General features: G+C 37.0%; 1 protein-coding gene across 5 annotated transcripts in view; it reads left to right on the top strand.

The window, feature by feature from the left end:
- Positions 1-17,184, top strand: part of cfap221 (cilia and flagella associated protein 221) — a 24,955-nt gene extending 7,771 nt beyond the window's left edge. For 2 of the 5 annotated variants that reach the window (XM_059327704.1, XM_059327705.1), the window contains exons 9-25: positions 956-1,097; positions 1,467-1,581; positions 1,776-1,887; positions 2,307-2,394; positions 4,150-4,239; positions 5,680-5,775; positions 6,916-7,003; positions 7,282-7,370; positions 7,756-7,836; positions 8,551-8,664; positions 8,764-8,913; positions 9,134-9,219; positions 9,924-10,002; positions 10,093-10,193; positions 14,643-14,735; positions 14,817-14,918; positions 16,055-17,184. In XM_059327704.1, the coding sequence (XP_059183687.1) occupies positions 956-1,097; positions 1,467-1,581; positions 1,776-1,887; positions 2,307-2,394; positions 4,150-4,239; positions 5,680-5,775; positions 6,916-7,003; positions 7,282-7,370; positions 7,756-7,836; positions 8,551-8,664; positions 8,764-8,913; positions 9,134-9,219; positions 9,924-10,002; positions 10,093-10,193; positions 14,643-14,735; positions 14,817-14,918; positions 16,055-16,202 (1,774 nt within the window). In that variant the 3' untranslated portion in view covers positions 16,203-17,184. The remainder of the gene's footprint in view (positions 1-955; positions 1,098-1,466; positions 1,582-1,775; positions 1,888-2,306; positions 2,395-4,149; positions 4,240-5,679; positions 5,776-6,915; positions 7,004-7,281; positions 7,371-7,755; positions 7,837-8,550; positions 8,665-8,763; positions 8,914-9,133; positions 9,220-9,923; positions 10,003-10,092; positions 10,194-14,642; positions 14,736-14,816; positions 14,919-16,054) is intronic. The other 3 variants (XM_059327709.1, XM_059327708.1, XM_059327706.1) reach the window with 3 other exon arrangements.

Raw genomic sequence — 17,184 nt, 5'->3', positions numbered from 1 at the left:
CTCTCAAATTAAACCGATGACGACGGTGATTTTGATATTTTAAATGACTTTAGCTTCTGCCTTTTCCATTAATCTAATCTAATCAGCCTACTAGCGCGCAATAAATCCTTAAATAAACCTAGTAAATCTTTGTGACGCTCATAGTGTGAAGCTCTTGTTGACTCTATGATAGTAAAGTGTTGTGTGAACTCTGTGTTCAATAAGCTTTTGTCCATCACCAGGGACAGTTTGGGCTTGTCAATTTTTCTATTTCCATGATTTTGGCTGTGTTAGTGCAAAAACTGTGCAGCTGAAATACAGACACTCAAAATCGATTTATCAGGCTTTTAATCTAGAGCTCTGTCTTTCACTATTTTCCATTGGATCGAGCCATTTGTGCAAAAAAAAAGCTCTTTTTCCTAAATTCCACAAGTGTTTTTTGCTGCTGTGTAAAAAAAATCCCCCTAAAATTAAATTTTTGTGTGTGTTTTTACTGCATAAATGTGGCATTATTGGCATTTAAAATGTTAAAATTCTAAAAGTAAAGGTTAGTGAAGCTGTTATCTATATTGAGATGTGTTTCAAATTATCATCCACTTAAATTTAATGCCCTGAAGAAATCTGACAGCTGAAGAAATGTTAATATCATTTTACAGCTTCTGACCTCATCTTTCACTCCCATGTATCCCTCCCACCCTTTAAACCCCCTGATGTCCATATATCAATTCATAAACACCCAATTTAGAGCCATTCTCACTCTGCTGTGAACTGATCCTGGACCTCAAGATGAATTATTGGTTCAGTTTTATCTACTAGCAGCCTCAAATTGTTGCCAAAAATGTCCCTTCCTGTGAAATTACTGTCCAATTCTCATCAATCTATTTGGGCCCTGACTAGTGTGTGCAATTCTGTCATCATTAAAACAAGTTTTACTCTTAACGGTGTACTTTTATGTGCTTGTTTTCCTGCATGAAAGCGAGCTGGGAAGAAAGCCGGGTCATGGAGACGCAGCGCCAGCAGAATACAAAGCAGCGTCACCGTCCTCCCGACTGCCTCGTCCAAGTAAAACCAAACACAGGTCGAGCAAGGAGGCCGACAAAACAAAGGTGTTTAATGAGGTTCAGTATATTTTTTAAGTAAAATAGTTCTGGATCAAGAGGTTAATGAATTCATTCTCATGCTGGAAATTGGTATAAAGAGAGGCTCTCTTTGTGCAGGTAAAATGTAAAATCTGCTTCTTATTATCTTCCCTCATGTTATTTATTGTCACTTCATTTTTGATTGAGACGAGAGAAGAAAGAAGCTGATTTTCTTTGAAGAGTTTGTAGATTCCAGGCAGCTGAAAACTTTAATATGAGAACTTTTTAAAGTTTGGATCCATGAAAAGTGTTGTTGAAGCAAAAGCATCCACTCTCAACTGTCTCAATTTTTTCATGCAGAAAAAACTTTTTGTCTTTCAATTCTTGTTGTTATTTCATTATGTTTAGACCCAGAGAGATCAGGCCGGACTGAAGCCTGTGTTTGATGTGTGCACCCCTGCAGGGGTGGCCAAGATGCTGATCAAAGACACCAATAAACTCAGCTGCAGAGACCTGAGGGAAGGTACAAGCCACCCGCTGCTTTCCACTTTCTGTTGTTGTTTTTGTTACATCTCTGCTAACCTGTTGCTGTCTTATCTTATGATGAAAGTTACATTAGGGTCCTGTCATGTTCACCCTTTACACACTGTCCTTTCTATTAACTAAATTGCATTTCAAAGTGTGTCTCTTTTTTATTGTTGTGCTGGTTCACTTCAGCCATGTCCTGTGGCAGTATGGCTGGTCTGCAGAACAGGCAGATGAAGGAGGCCCTCTTCTTAAAAAAGGTCCAACAAAATGAGAAGGAAGAGCAGGCCAACCACCTCAAATGGTAGGCCAAATATAAAATATGAAACTTTTAATTTAAATCCCTGTGAATGTTGGAATATATGCATTTTCCCTCTGCACTAACTAATTAAATGCACATGCAGCATCACATTTATCACAAGCTAAATATAATGAAATTGCAAATGTTGGCACATTTTTTTGCCAATTGTTGAAGGCTTTCTGGGAAAAAATAACAGAAAGCTTCTTGTTTTGGAAGTATGATTTGTAAATATTTTTTCTGCACATAAATGTTAAGGTTTTCTGCACTGGCACAGAAGTTAAAGTTAAGGCACATGAAAGATTATTTTAGTATATGTGTTTTGGTATATAAGTCATCCTTGAGATTGCTTATATCATCACATATGAAGTTTTTTCTCATGTTTTTTCCAGCCTAATTAAAATAAATATTTACATTGTATTCAGGCAGGTTCATCTGGGTCAGGAGCCTGCGTCAGAGCGCCACAGGAGGCGGATAGCAGACGAGAGAGAGATTGCACTTCATGAATACATGGTAAGACTTTTAAATGAATGTTGATAGACAGGAAACAGTCTGCACACCATTATTCTTACAGCAAGTTGCATTACAGAACAGTTTAATGAAGAGCAGAAGTTTTAAAACTCTGATATACCCTGATAATAATAATTATTATTGTTGTTCTTTACTTCCATCTGGCAGATAAACATGATTCTCAAATTACAACTTGAGGGGCAGGTTGCACAAAGCACCTTAAATTAAGATTTTCCTTTAAATCAGAGTTAAGGTTTCCTTAGAATAGCAGCCATACAGCGAGTCCAACCTAATGATTAGCTGTAACTAGTTTACTTTAGTAAAAACGTTATTTCTACCTTTTTTGATGGAATCTTTCCTGCAATTACTTTTTTCTTTTTTGGCCAGAACAGTCAAATTGTCATATTTTGGGGGGATTTCATGAAAGGACCTTAACGTGACTTCTTGAATTGATTTTGTACTTACTTACTACTAAGTTCTTACTTAAGGAGAAAACTTAAGATGCTCTATGTAACTGGCCCCAGTTATTTAGTCAATATATGTTTACATTTTGGCAAATTGGCAAAATTAGAAGTATGCAAAATTAGCTTTTAGCTGGCCCTGAATTAGTTTAAAACGTGATAAGTCTCAGGCAAATTCTGTTCTTCCATGTTAAATCTCCCCTTGTGACTGACTGCTGGTCAATCCAGTCGGAGGATCAAACCACTGCAGGACACTCACCCTCAGGTCTTGTATTGAGTGTTGATAGTCTGTCCTCGTGGTCATAATTATTGTTTACAGTAAAACATGTTTTTCTGGCCTTGTTGCGGTGGACCTTCTCATGCAGGCGTTTGGTTTTTCTGTCTCATTTCACGTGACATTTATCGGGTGTGTTGGTGGCTAATCACCTCTGCAGACAAATGTTATAACCTGATCGAGTTGTTGTGTTATTAGATCCACGCTGAGATTCTCAACCTTTCATGCCGCCTCTGTGACTGATTTTATTGAGAGTCAGCGAGGGAAATGTGCAGACTCAGCCAAAGTAACATCAGTTCTGAAATATGAGTGTGTGTGTGTGTGTGTTTCCTCAGAGAAGTTATTTGAATAGTTGACAGAACTCTCACAGACACTTAACAGCACTTCCTCCCCCGTCTTCTCTCCACCTGCACTGTTTATAATACACACACACACACACACACACACACACACACACACACACGCACACACAGATGTGTCCTCTCCCATGTACTCTCCGTTTACAGCCTCATATCACCACACTTTGGTATTTTATGGGAACTCTGTTGTTTTTTATGAGAGGAAGAGCTCGTATCTTCTCCTTTATGTCCTCTGTGGATTCTTGACTGCAGGCCAGCAATTAAATAACCGAACAGAGAAGTCGTCCTCTTCTGTTCGGCAGCAGTGATGCTTTACAGCTTTGTGACGTTATCATTTCATCAGCCTATGTTGCTGACATGTGATTTAGTGGCACAGACGAGACATTCGGTTCTTGTGAAATGTCACATTTTGTGATGTGACTGTGCAGAATAAAGCTTGTTTCTCCCTGTTGCCTTTTCAGCCAAAATATGTCCTTATATAGAGGATAAACATTGTAGGGATATTTTTTTTCCATTGGCCTTGCACCATCTGTCATTGCCAAAACTCTGAAGCAAAATCAGAAAGAACCTCATCTACTTATTGCTATCATGCCGTACACCAATATCCCTTAGTTCTGACAATTTTTTAGCACATTCTTACTGATTTTTACTGGTTTTGTTGCAGGTCAAAAGGGGAGATCTATGGCAGGAGGAAGACTTTGCTGCTGGACCACCTAAACTTTCCTCCAGACGAGTGCTTTGTGAAGCCGTACAGGTAAACATCGACCCTGGTGTGTTTTTTAATCTTCACATTTCACGCAGCTTGCATTTCTCATCCTGAAACTCATCAACTTCTCTTGTTGTGTAAGCTGTTGTTTTTAAGTAGATCCTCTTATCATTTGATTAAAATACCAGTTTGGAGTTTTTATGACGTTCTTATCCATAGATGGCGGTTGGCAGCCAGAAGTACCAGCACAGAAGCTAAGCAAGCAGCAAAATGCATCTTCTGCCACCTTCCAAAAGTTAAAATAAAAGCTAGATTTAGTGTGTTTTCGAAGCTTTACCTTGCAGTCAGACAGCCCTTACCGATGAGGATCTGAAGCCATTATCTAGTCTCCTTTTGACAAAAATAGTTGTTTTATCTTGCAGAACACAGGAGCTGTTTGTGTTATTGTGTGACTTTGGTGGTTTAAATGTTTAGTTCAGATTTATCAAAGTCACACAATAAAACAAACGTATCACTGTTGCATTGTTCTACCAGCAACTCCCTGGTTTCTATGAAGCAGAATGTTTCTGTAAAAGAGTCTCCTTTCTTAAACTTAAAGAGGACTGTTTGACAGCAAGGTAAAGTCAGGTGAACATGTCTAAATATAGCACACACTTAATCTCTTTAATGATCAACACTTAAAGGTTCACTTTTCATTATTGGTGTGCATGATGCAGTCACAGTGGTTTGCATGCAGAGGTGGAATCTATCTTAAGTACATTTAGGGTACAATTTTGAGCTACTTTTACTTTACTTTAGTATTTCCATTTTGTATAACTTTATACTTCTATTCCACTATATTTAGCTGACAGCTTTAGTTGCTTTTCAGGTCAAGATTTAACATAAAAACATGATCAATTTAAAGCGATCAGACACCTCATGACTCTATATTATACATTTAAAATTAACCCTATCTTTACAAAATGTAATTATTGCATAAATGCATCAATACAAATAATGTAATAATATATTTAGAATATATAAAACTATCTGAGTGGGTCCATTCTGCAGAAATTTTTACTTTTACCTTTGATACTTTTACTTATAATGGAGTTATTTCTTTAATTGTTCTGATACCAAAATCTTGTCTGTTTTCCTCCAGATTCTGCATTAATAAGCTGATATCTGTTTATTGAGATGAGTGCTTAATAAATCCATATTTTGTCTTAGTAAATGTAAGGATAGATCTCTCCTGAGTCATTCCACATCTGATACATGGACTTTTATCCTCTCTGTAGAATACACCTGCCTCTCTCTGGTCTTAAACTAAATGAGACTTGTACTTACAGCTCCTCCTGCAATTTAATTCAATTTAACATTCACTTTAAGTGCCCTACTATCTTTTGTCAGTTAAATACTCCAGGCTGTACCTTTTCATGTGCACTCACTGTAATGATGCCAAATAAGCATATAAAAGTCAGCAATAAATGTCTTTCTAACCTCTCCTAGGCCCCTGAGGGAGCCCCGTGCTTCCAGTTTTACCCCAGTTTTCAGTTTGAGCTGAAACAAAGAGCCCTCAGACTGTTCCAGCAAGCGGCACGCAAGGTATACACACATCCAAGTGATGTATGGTACAAATGCATACACACATTTGCTGAGATGCACAAATACTTCACACACTTACACACTTCCCCTCTTCCCCCAGGAGCGGGCTAGTGTCCCTGTGGCCCTGTCCCTTTAGCTCAGTGATGTGTAAACTCCTCACACTAAATGTATAATATTCTTTACTGTACAGTCGATTTTCCTGGGTACACTGAGTGCATTCCAGTAAAAGCAGAGTGATCTGACCTCACACATGACACATGAAGAGCTTCTCTTCTCTAGAGGTAGTAAAATACAGAAAGATGTAGACTGTATGAGGGAAGTGGACGTAGCCACCGTGATGTCACTCTCAGGTCTGTGGACGACTGTATCCAGTTTTCTTTTCTGGCTGTCATCTTGATTTTTTTGGAGCCAGAAGTGACCATATTTGGACTAGGGCTGCAACCAACAACCTTTTTAATAGTCGATTAGTCTAATAATTTAAATTATTAGTCGACGAATCGGATAATTAATTGCACAATTACTTATTGGCTCTTATTTAGCTATCAAGCTTTTAAATTTAGTTGGAGTTTCTTTTAATCATGTGATAACTAACAAAGAAAAAGAGTGTCTTTTTGGACAACCAAAATGCTGAACAAGACCTTTTTAGACTACAAACATGTTACGGTGTGTTACAAAGGACTTTAATGAACTGAAAACCGTAGTCATGTTTCTATTTATGCTTTTATCTGCGGATTTTGAAGCTTTGCATGAGAAAAGCTTGATTTAAAACACCAAAATCAGATAAAACTTTCAAAATGAATGCACTAAATGTGAGATGTTGTCCAAATTAGTTCAGGTTTTTCGTCTATTTTAATCTAAATCGGACTATAATTTAAAAAATGATCATCATGTTGTATTGAAGAAGACTCAAAACAAGCAATTAAGACCACAAATTAATTTAACAATGTTTAATGAGGTGCTAAATCAAGTTCTTTTTGCAGTAGAGTCGCCCCCTGCTGGCCATTAGAAAGAATGTAGGTTTAAGGCAAAAACTTCTTCTTTCTCTCATTCTTCATGTGGCCCATATATCTGAGAGTCTTAGTGATGTATATGAAGGAGTTTTAACTCGTCTGAAGCTGGAATCTCTTCTCTGCCCTCCAGATAGTGATCCGCTGTCGCATGAACCGCAGACTGACCTGTTTGAAGAAACTGTCAGAGAATATGAAGACTTTGCCCTTGGCAACAAAAGGTTTTTATCATCCCATAATCTCCTCATTCAGAAGTAATCTCATTATGCCATGTCAGAAAAAGCACGCTTAATTGAATTTATCCCTGCAGGTAAAATTAAAATCCCCTCTGGTTAATATGAGCTTCTGAGACATACATGCAGGCCTTGGGGACGGCGCTATTTACAGTCCTTCATGCATTTAGTCATACATCCATCGTGCAACATTTCTCACTGACCCAAATGAATAATAAAATGCAGAAATGAACTTTTCCCCTTGTTAACTGCCTCACCTTTTTCAGAAGAAGAGCCAGCTTGTGATCTGCAGATCTCACGGGACAGAGTCTTTCCATTTGCTTTCCCTGTTTTCTCTAATGAAGATAACCCGCTGGTGAGTACATTAGATAACTGCAGATTACAAGTTATTTCTTTACCCATCAATGTCAAAAATGTAATCAGCAGCCTGTCAACAAAACAGCTTAACCTCACGTCAGTTTGTCTTGTTAAAGCCGATTTAACTGAAATGCTAAACTACCTAAATGGGCTCCGACATGCAGAAGATGAGAAAAGTGAGAGCTGCCGATTGTCCTGCACATGAAACAATTTTCATTCATTATTTCCCTTGAAAGATGTCTTTGATCTAGCCGTGGAATCAAAGAGGAAGCTCAGCTTTCCTGCACTTTGATTAAGTCTCTCATTTTCCTGAAGCCCCGCAGAGAAAAGGCCTCGATGTGCAATTGAACAAATAATGCCATTTGTCTCCTTGATATTTGCAGGCTGCCAGTGGTTCGGTCACACTGCCTGTGGAGCCTCTTGATGTGACCGTGACCACACGTATTCCCTTCTTCAAGCTTCAAGTAGGTATTTACTGCAGCAGCTGCTCTTCTGAACATAGAGCTTATAAATGGACAGATATAAACCCAGCAGTGGTGGAGAGTACTTTAGTACATTTACTTCTGGGGTAAATTAATTCCTCCTAAATGGACTAAAAGTGATGGTTGTACTGCAGCGTGTCGTACCTCGAGTGTAGTCTAAACCCTCGTAAGAAAACTCCCACTCTCCTGCACAATATTATGTGTTTTACATGTTCTATATGAATTGCATTCAATATCTTGTCTTCAAATAGTCATTTCCATTAAGAATGCATGAAATCTTTGAAGGCCGTTTTGTTAAAATGAGTTTTTTCTCATAAATCTCAACTTCAGCTCCACTTAGAGACACAAAATTGACCAGTTTTATTCCTTAATATATTCAGCCATTCATTTCCTGATTTTTACAACATTTTGTTAATAAAACATGATGGAAATGTACGTATTACAGCTTTTGACACTGAAAGTTGCTTTAACCAGTGTTCAGATTTATGTCCTGCAAATTTGCACATATATGAGAAGTGCACGCCTCATTTGCATATCTAAACACTTTTGCTTGTAATTAAGTGTTTTTTTATACTGTAAACCAATTATGTTAATATTGCTCTGTTGGTTCATCATCAGTTGGTGCAAATATATGTGTTTCTCTGTTCCGTTACTGTTGGAAGCATAATATTTCTTGGTATTGCTTTTCCACTTTAGGTTCCGCAGCACTACAAGGTTCAGGGTTACCAGCCTGTGTCAGTCTGGGAGGCGTATAACTCTTATGTCCCCCCGACTTTGGCCAGACCACTTCGCACTGGACCTCCTGTAACTGTGCAGCATCTGGACTCAAACATGCAGATTCCACCACTATGTATTCATGTCTTCTCTCCTATCTACCTACCTTTTAAAACTTCTCTTGTCCCTCTTTAGGATGAGCTGGCGTCCTCGACAGGCGAGCCGAGCGTCTGTGAGGAGCAGCAGCATGAAAAGAAAGAGGAGGGCGGTGAGACTGTCTGTCTGTCCTTCAGCGCCCCTGAAGCTCTGCTCAGACCTTTCCCTGCAAACCCACTCAGAATCTTTGTAAGGCTCTCATTATTCATCCAAATCTCACCACAGGCTGTTCAAGGCAGCTGAGAATGTCAGCGAAGCTCTCAGCTTTTAAGTTGCGTTCGTATCTTTTGCCCCTTTGGCTTTCCAAAGCGATTAATATATGTATAAATTCATGCCTTTACGTTTGTTTCTGTATATGACACATGATGCATATCAGTAGGACAATATATTTAAAGTATTATTGCTTTAGAACCCAGCTCCAGGCCTGCAGACCTACAGACCGACCCCCAAGTACCTGGAGACCGATCTGGAGTTCCACCTCTGCCCTCTGCCCAGGTAACAACACCTCTTCACTCAACACATGTTAATGGGAATATATTATAAATCTTTGTAATACAAGTATTCTCTGAGCTTATATTTGATAATGCCCGGCTATATTTTGTTTTGGCAGAAAACCCAAATGGGCTAATTTAAAGCCTCCACCTAAATAATGTTAAAAATTCACAATATTATATACTCAGAAAACAATATGATTTCATATTAGCGATAAAAAATTTATAAAACATGACAATAAGAACAACAACAATATGATAGAAAATATGAGTGTTAGATGTGTGATTGTGTTTGTGCATGTCACTATAAATAAAACAAAGAATATGCACATGTGGACAACACATGGGGAAAAGCAGTTACCAAACAGCAGTTAAATTGTCTTTTAAGAATTTTTTAGAACATTTTATAGAGGAACAGGTGAGAGAAACCATTGCATCATTTTGTAGCTCTAAATCTTTATGGAAAATTGATCTCTACAAGTAATACATTTAGGAGGATGAAGATTAGAAAATTGCTCAGGAATATTCCCCTCACCTTATAAACAAAAACACATATTTCAAAAATATTGACGTCAAAAATCGTAAGAAACTGAAGATTCTGAAGATTCTGAAGCAGAGGAGCTGATTTGGTTGCAATCCTAACTAAACATTTCTGTCAGAGCAATATATAGACCTGATTGTTCCCCATAAAACTCTTTGTGTGTGCAGGTATTCAACCCCTGAGAGCAGCGTGGACGGTAGAGGGACACAAACTCCACACACTCACAAGAAGTTTCTGGACCCCAAGGTGAGAGTTTTCACTTTGTGAGTTTCTTTGGGTTAATCTGAAAATAGGTTAATCTGATATAGCCCCTTTTTTTTCCCTTGCTATCAACAGGAAGTGATCCCGGGGCTCATGATATGGAAGGATTTTGGTTCAATCACCCCAAAGTGTCTGTCCAAGCATCCTGCTCTCACCTGGGACTCTGCCCCACGCAGGTATGTCACAACTGAACGTAAAGAATGTGTACATTACCAGTTCCTGTTTCTCCTCTTAATCACTGAACAATGAGAGTGCCTTCATACTGAACTGTTGCAGCCACCCAGAAGTCAAAAGACAGAAGTTAAAAGACAGAAGTTCTTGTGTAAAAAGCTTCAACTGTGGAATAAAAATAGCACTCGTACATGTTTACATGACTTGTTTACAGAGGGAAAGTGGCTGTTGTTCACTTCCGCTGTCCTTAACTTTCCAGACCGTGGAAGAATTTAAACTTATGACCCTGCAGTTGCAATGACTTCATTATAGCTTCTCCAGCTTCTAACCAGCGATGGAAGTAGTATGAAGATCTTTTTATTAAGTAAAAGGAGCAGAACCACAATGAAGAAATACTTTGCTATACGTAAAAGTATTAAGAATAAAACTACTTGTCAAGAAAATGGTCCCATTTCACAAAATATATAATTGGATGATTATTGATGCATTTATGAGTAAACCACTTATAGAAGTTGCGATAGTGGAGGTAATTTTAATCACTTTTTACTGCTAGGTAGGTTATTCTAGCAAAAAATAAATAAAAAGAATGATGTATGATGATTAATGATGTATATTTTGTATTCTGCTGAGAAATTAGTTACTGAAGTTATCAAATTAACCTTAAAATGAAATAAAACTATAAATAACAATAAATAAACTTATTAAAAAGGAAAGCATCAAATCCCACACATTCGAGAAACTCATAAATAAATGTTTTTGCATTAAAAATTACAACAGAAAAAGAAGATAAAAATTAAAAAATAAAATAAGCAGAAGCCATAAACAGAATAAAGACTGGAGTCTGTGAGCTTTGGTTTAATATATATATATATATATATATATATATATATCAATATGACCAGGGGGACGTTGTTTCTCACTGATGTATAAATAAAATAACGTCAATAATAGATTGTGATGCAAACAGCCAGTCAATCACTTTGATGTTGAACCTTTTGATCTGAAGCTGCAGATTTCCTGAGATCCTTCACGTGTCAGTTACATGTTGATCGGTTTGAAGTCACCAGCTCATTTTACTGATTTAACAAGTCCAGTAAATATTTGTCCTGTCAAAATAAAAGACAAAGTATTAATGAGCTTCAGTATTGAATTTTTTTGGGATTCCATTCATCATCTCAATTCGATTCTCATCACTCATCTCTCCAGTTATTGTGAATTTCATGTATTGGCTCTGATTTTATTTAGTTTTAGTGTTTTGGTTTATATCTTGTTGGGATTTAATACAAAACATAGGTTTTTCTAATGTTATTTATCCATTTTACTTTTGTAAATTATTTTTTTAATTTTTAATTATATACTTATAAATTATTAGTATTTCATAAAATTACATAAATGATTTACAGGAAGTTTTTTATATTCATACATTTTTACTTTTGTACATTATTTTTAAGACATTTTTATTAATAATATTTATCTTATTTGGATTTAATAAGATTTCATAAATTCTATACAGCATGTTTTTTCTCCTTGTTTTCATTCATTATATTTGTTAAATGCTCCCAGAAGTTAAGGATTTTTTTAAACATTATTTTGTATATTTTTAACAAAATAGATCTAATTATTTTTATATTTTATTTTTATATATTTTAATAGTTTAAATTCAATAATTTGTATTTTATATTTATTATATATATTTTTCAGTTATTTTTAATTTAATATAAATGTTTTTATATTATATTTTTATTATGTTTTTAAATCCATCTCGAGTGTTGGGATTAGTTTTCTCCCTCAGTTTTTTGAGCTTCTGATTTAATCAGAAATCACACTTTCACTTGATTGCAATGCAAAATGTGCACAATTCAGTATGTTTTAATGAAGTTAACACCACTGCAGTGATCTGCTTTAGCTCCACATTGTTTCACTCATTTTCAAGAGAAGAAACGTGAATTTCAAACCTAGTGTTGTGCTAGAATGTATTCTCTTTAAAGTGTTCTTACCTGTGGTACTACTCTATACCTCAAGTGAAATACTTCTGGGTGTATGTAGAATATAGGTCACATGGAGGCACTGAGAAACACTTCCACTGTGAGATAATGTGTTTTTCAGCCTGTAGCCTAAATGGACAGTGAATAAGTGATGATATTTTGATGTGAGCGCAGCGTGGGCTGTCCCATGTGGTGCTCTGTATGCTTATACATGCACCCTGTCAAGACGGATCCCAATCAGGTGCGTGATCACTCTGTTTATGACCCTTTCCAAGAAAACACTGTCATGTACATTTTAATTGTGCCTTGCATGTTAGAACTGTAAAGTTGCCGAGCTAATGAAGCTCCCCGGGGAGATTTCAACTCTTTATTTGACAAGATGCCCGAGTAATTTGAGCATCCACTGTTTACATGATGTACTTGTGAATGCGTGGGTTTTAAATCTTACTCTGTCCTCACCTTTCTGTCTTCTCCTCGTTTCCTCCTCACCTTCCCTGCGTTACATAATCAGATGTCTGGCGAGGCAAAGTATTCTCTTTATGCCTGTCAGCACTGATCTGCAGGATAACTGTAGATATATTCTTCTTTTATCATGCAAGAGATGACTTTCCCCCAGCCTCCCTGCTCACTCTTATTAATTTTCTGTCTCTGCCTCGGTGGTTAAATTCACAGTCTCTCCGGTTATCTTGCAAACAAAAACAATGCGATTTATGTCAGGTGGCTATAACAGAAGTTGAGAACTTGACAGCAACATGGCAGCAGAAGAAAGAGAGCTTTCCTTATGCTGTCTGAGGGGATGATTAAAATCACTCTGTTGATAGTTATATCTCAACCACCAAAAACCTCTCTGGGTGCAGATATTTAACAGCCTCTAATACATCAGAGTTTGCTTTAAATGTGTCATTACACTTAGTGTTTAAGGTCCTATATTGTAGAAAGTGAGATTTAAAGTGTCTGGGTGCTACATAAATACTGTGAAAGTATGAGAAATGCACAGAGCTTGTATTCAGAAATGTTGTATTTAAACAAGCTGTCAGATAAATATATACTATAGAAATATGCCATATATATATATATGTAGGTAGAAAGTGGAGCTATAGTGTCATTACAGTGATTCCCGGCTGCAGTAATGGTGCCAAGAGGGCAGCTGTGTAAGCTTCAGAAACACTGACCAATCAGAGCAGACCTGGGGTTTTTTTTTCAGGAGGGGGTTTAGAGACACAGATGCTGAAACAGACAGTCTGTAGCAGAAAAACAATGTTTTTTAAACATGCAAGGCATGCAGACGTGTTCTGGTAGAAAGCCAAAATACAAGCAAAAACCTGAAAATAAGCATTATATGTCCCCTTTAAGTTATGTATTGTAGCGCAGTGTTATAATACAGATATTTTTCATCTGAATCTGTACTTCTTGCAGATCGCTTTATGGAGCTTTGTAGCTAATTTTAGTGTATTAGCTCTTAGTTAGCAATTAGCTGATGAACATAGTGGAGCATTTAGCACCTACAGAGATATTTCCCTCAGGAGTGAGTAGAGACCAAACCAGAGCTAAAAGTGAGTTAATATTGGACTTATTGACACAAATATGACTCTAAATTAATTTAAACAGTTGACTGTAGGTAGAACAGATCGATTCAGGAGGCCAACGATCGATAGAGATGATATAATTTGTCCATTTAACTCACAAAAAACAACTAGAATATGATTTTCAGATAAGATAAGATTAGTTATTCCTTTATTAGTCCCATAATGTGGAAATATCCAGTGTTATAGCAGCAAAAATAGAAAGAGCATCTGTAAGACAACAAGAAATAGAAACAAGTAATATAAACAAGCAAGAAGACATAAAATTAGACCGACTTAACAGTTGAATATTTTTATTTGAGCTCTGAACAATCCATTCTTTTTTTAATACAAAGAATAAAATCAACCTTCTGTTCACTATAATGTGCCACATTGCATTTAAGTGCCTTAAGAGCCTGTGATCATCTTTCAAGTATGAGCTCAAACTTATTTGTGGGCTCAGTTAACAGGCAGAAAACAAGGAGATTTTCAAAATAAAAGCATTTATTAAAGACCGATGATACCGATATTTATCTATATCGATATATTGTTCCACCCCTAATAAGCAAGAGGTTGGTTTGGTGATTTGTGCTGCATCATGTCTCAGTGACTCAGTGAAGCTCACATTGTAAACTATGTTCCCATCATTATGAAGTCTGCTCAGAGCCTCTCGGTGGCTCCCAAAGCAAACCTGTGGCTCGTCAGGGTTTTAATTCTATTTTGCCTGTAAGTGGTATCAACCTTCACTCTGCAGATCTTTTATCATCCCTGTTCAAACTGCGATTTCAAACAACCCAAAGCGGTCCTTTCATCTCAGTAAGATGGAGTAGATATCTGACCATTATCTGATGTGGTAATGTGTGGTCTGGCTCTTCAGGCTAAAAAGCACTGTGTGTGTCCTCTATAGGTCTGTGGACTACAACACCGATATTCTTCCACTCTCAGCGCCGCCTCCACTCCATGGCCCTCCTGACGATCTGCCACCACTAATGGACCAACCGTAAGCACATGCAACATTGACATATTGATCCTCTCGTTGGAGGCTTTCATGCTCAGATTGTGTGAGTTCGGCTGTGTTCAGGTGTGACGGCTCGAGGATCCAGCTCACACCGGAGATGATCAGAGCCGTGTTCCTGTCTGGGGAAGTCTCCAAAACCAGCCTCAGCAGAGGAGCAGCAGCCATGTGAGTATACACGTCCATGAAGGAAGCAGGTTCTGTGCAATAAATAACAATAAATGTCCAAGTATATCCAGACAGATATATAATACCTCTACATTGGATGTTTAGTTTCATCAGTATAAACCAAAGATGAAGTCAATAAAAGTACTTGTACCTTTTGTACCTTGAGTTCTTTCCAACAAAAGCTTCCTGTGAGCTGCAAGATGCTTCTTATAAATGCTGTAAAGACTCACATTTTTACAGCTGTAGAATAGAAATTGCTTTGGGCCTAAACCAATGATAAATGAAAATCGAAATATAAAGAAATTTCATTTTTGTTTCATTTCCACTGCAGATAGCCTGAAGAGCCACATGTTGCCTTTCCCTGTATATATAAATGTATATGTTGTTATTTTACTGATTTAATTCAATGTAACTGCTGGATATTGTAACATTATGTGATGAAAAATGTCCTAAAAATTGGGCTAATATTTAGTCACAATTTCACAACATAATTGTTTTTCCTACATTTATATTGTTTTTATTTCAGTTTATTATATTGTTGTTGATTAGCTGTTTATAAAACAGAAATTAATTAAATTAAAATAAAATTAATTTATTTTAATTAACTTTTTTTACCTACTGCTTTAATGTGATTTTATCACAAGTTTCTAGGAATTAATTAGATTACATTTTTTCAGGGGTACATTTTTTAATATATATTTTGACACTCTAAATACACAATGCTAATATATTAAAAATAATATGATTTTTCACATTTTTATTGCAGCATTTTAGTCAATACTAAAATCAACAGGACAGCTTATTATAGCTTAAATTGATAGTGGTTTAAATGGTAAATCAGGCTCCAAATTAATAATAATTCCTTATTGATTTTTCAACATTTCATAAGAATAATAATAAAAACACATTATAAGGGCAAACGTGAACATATTCTGCTAAACATATACTAAAATATTAATAAATCAACAAAATTTTAATGAGTGAGAAAGTGGCGTTTGTTTAGTTTTTAATCAAATAAAGATACTTGTTTCATTCATTTACTCATTAATGGTGACATAATGTCACTAACAAGAGGACAAAAACCAGTTTTAGTTGTGCAGTTGTTCCCTGTGTGATGTTAAATGTGTGTGTGACAGGCAGCAGAGGGAGCTGCAGCTGGAGGCGACCTACAGGTCAGAGTTCAACCAGGTGGGACAGAGAGTGATGAGGCGGCTGCAGCGACTCGGAGTCACCGGCACAACTTCACCAGGAAAGGACTGTGAACCCCCACACGCCTCCAAATAGGCACACAGACACACAAACACACACATCCTACTGGAGTCCACATTGTTTGTGCTGCCACTTCTGTAAAATGAAACCTGGTTACTTTCTCGCCTACGAATAAGCCTCCCTCCCACCTTCTCAAAATTACCAGTAAGCTTCCCTCCTGTGTTCCTACAAAGCCTGGAAATTTGTTATCCCTCCACCCACACACATCCACACACAAGCAAAGCTGCAGCATATTCTAACAGCACAGTTAAAAATCACAATTCTGCATTTCTGAGCTGCAGTTTATGGTGTATGGTGTAACAAAATATTACCATTAAACTTTAATATATTGCTAAAACAGAAGTGTCATACATGATGGTAGCAATTAGATATGATGGAGCCTTTTTGATTTAAATGCATTTGCAGGTTTCTGTAGGTTTTTGCACAGGTTGAAATGCTAATTGGTGTCATCTCGATCAAAAATGTAACACACGTTCTTCATATTGATTTCTATTTAACTTCTAATTTGTGCAGCTGATTTGTAGTGTGTGTTATTTATCTGAAACATCAGTTCAACATTTAAAATATCATATTTATGTAGTAGTAAAAAGAAAAAGCTGCTTAGGTCAGAATTTAATTACCAAAAGAGCTGACGTCGTGTGGATGGTGGCCAGTGCAGTTTTTTCTACCTGCTCTCACCTCTAGAGGGAGCTCCGACTCTGTGAAGTTTGAGTTCAGATGTTTCCACATTTATTTGTCCTTCAATGAGTGTGTATGTATGTGTGTGTGTGTGTGTGTGTGTGTGTGTGTGTGAGTGTGCTCACTTAATGGCAGTGTGCTTTGGAGGAATACAGTAAAAGGACGTTGCTTTTTTGAACTCCCCTTCAAACACTCTTTATAAAATAGGGTCACATTCTTCTGACACGGGGTTGAGCCCACACAGGAATAGTGAGGCCTTTAGCCAAACGACTCCTCTGTCAGAATACAGTGTGGTGACAGTAAAGGGTGGCCTTTAAAG

The sequence above is a fragment of the Centropristis striata genome, chromosome 24 (genome assembly GCF_030273125.1).
Source record: "Centropristis striata isolate RG_2023a ecotype Rhode Island chromosome 24, C.striata_1.0, whole genome shotgun sequence".
NCBI classification, from domain to species: domain Eukaryota; kingdom Metazoa; phylum Chordata; class Actinopteri; order Perciformes; family Serranidae; genus Centropristis; species Centropristis striata.
Note: the sequence above shows the minus strand (reverse complement) of the source record. Positions and strands in the feature narration are given on the sequence as shown.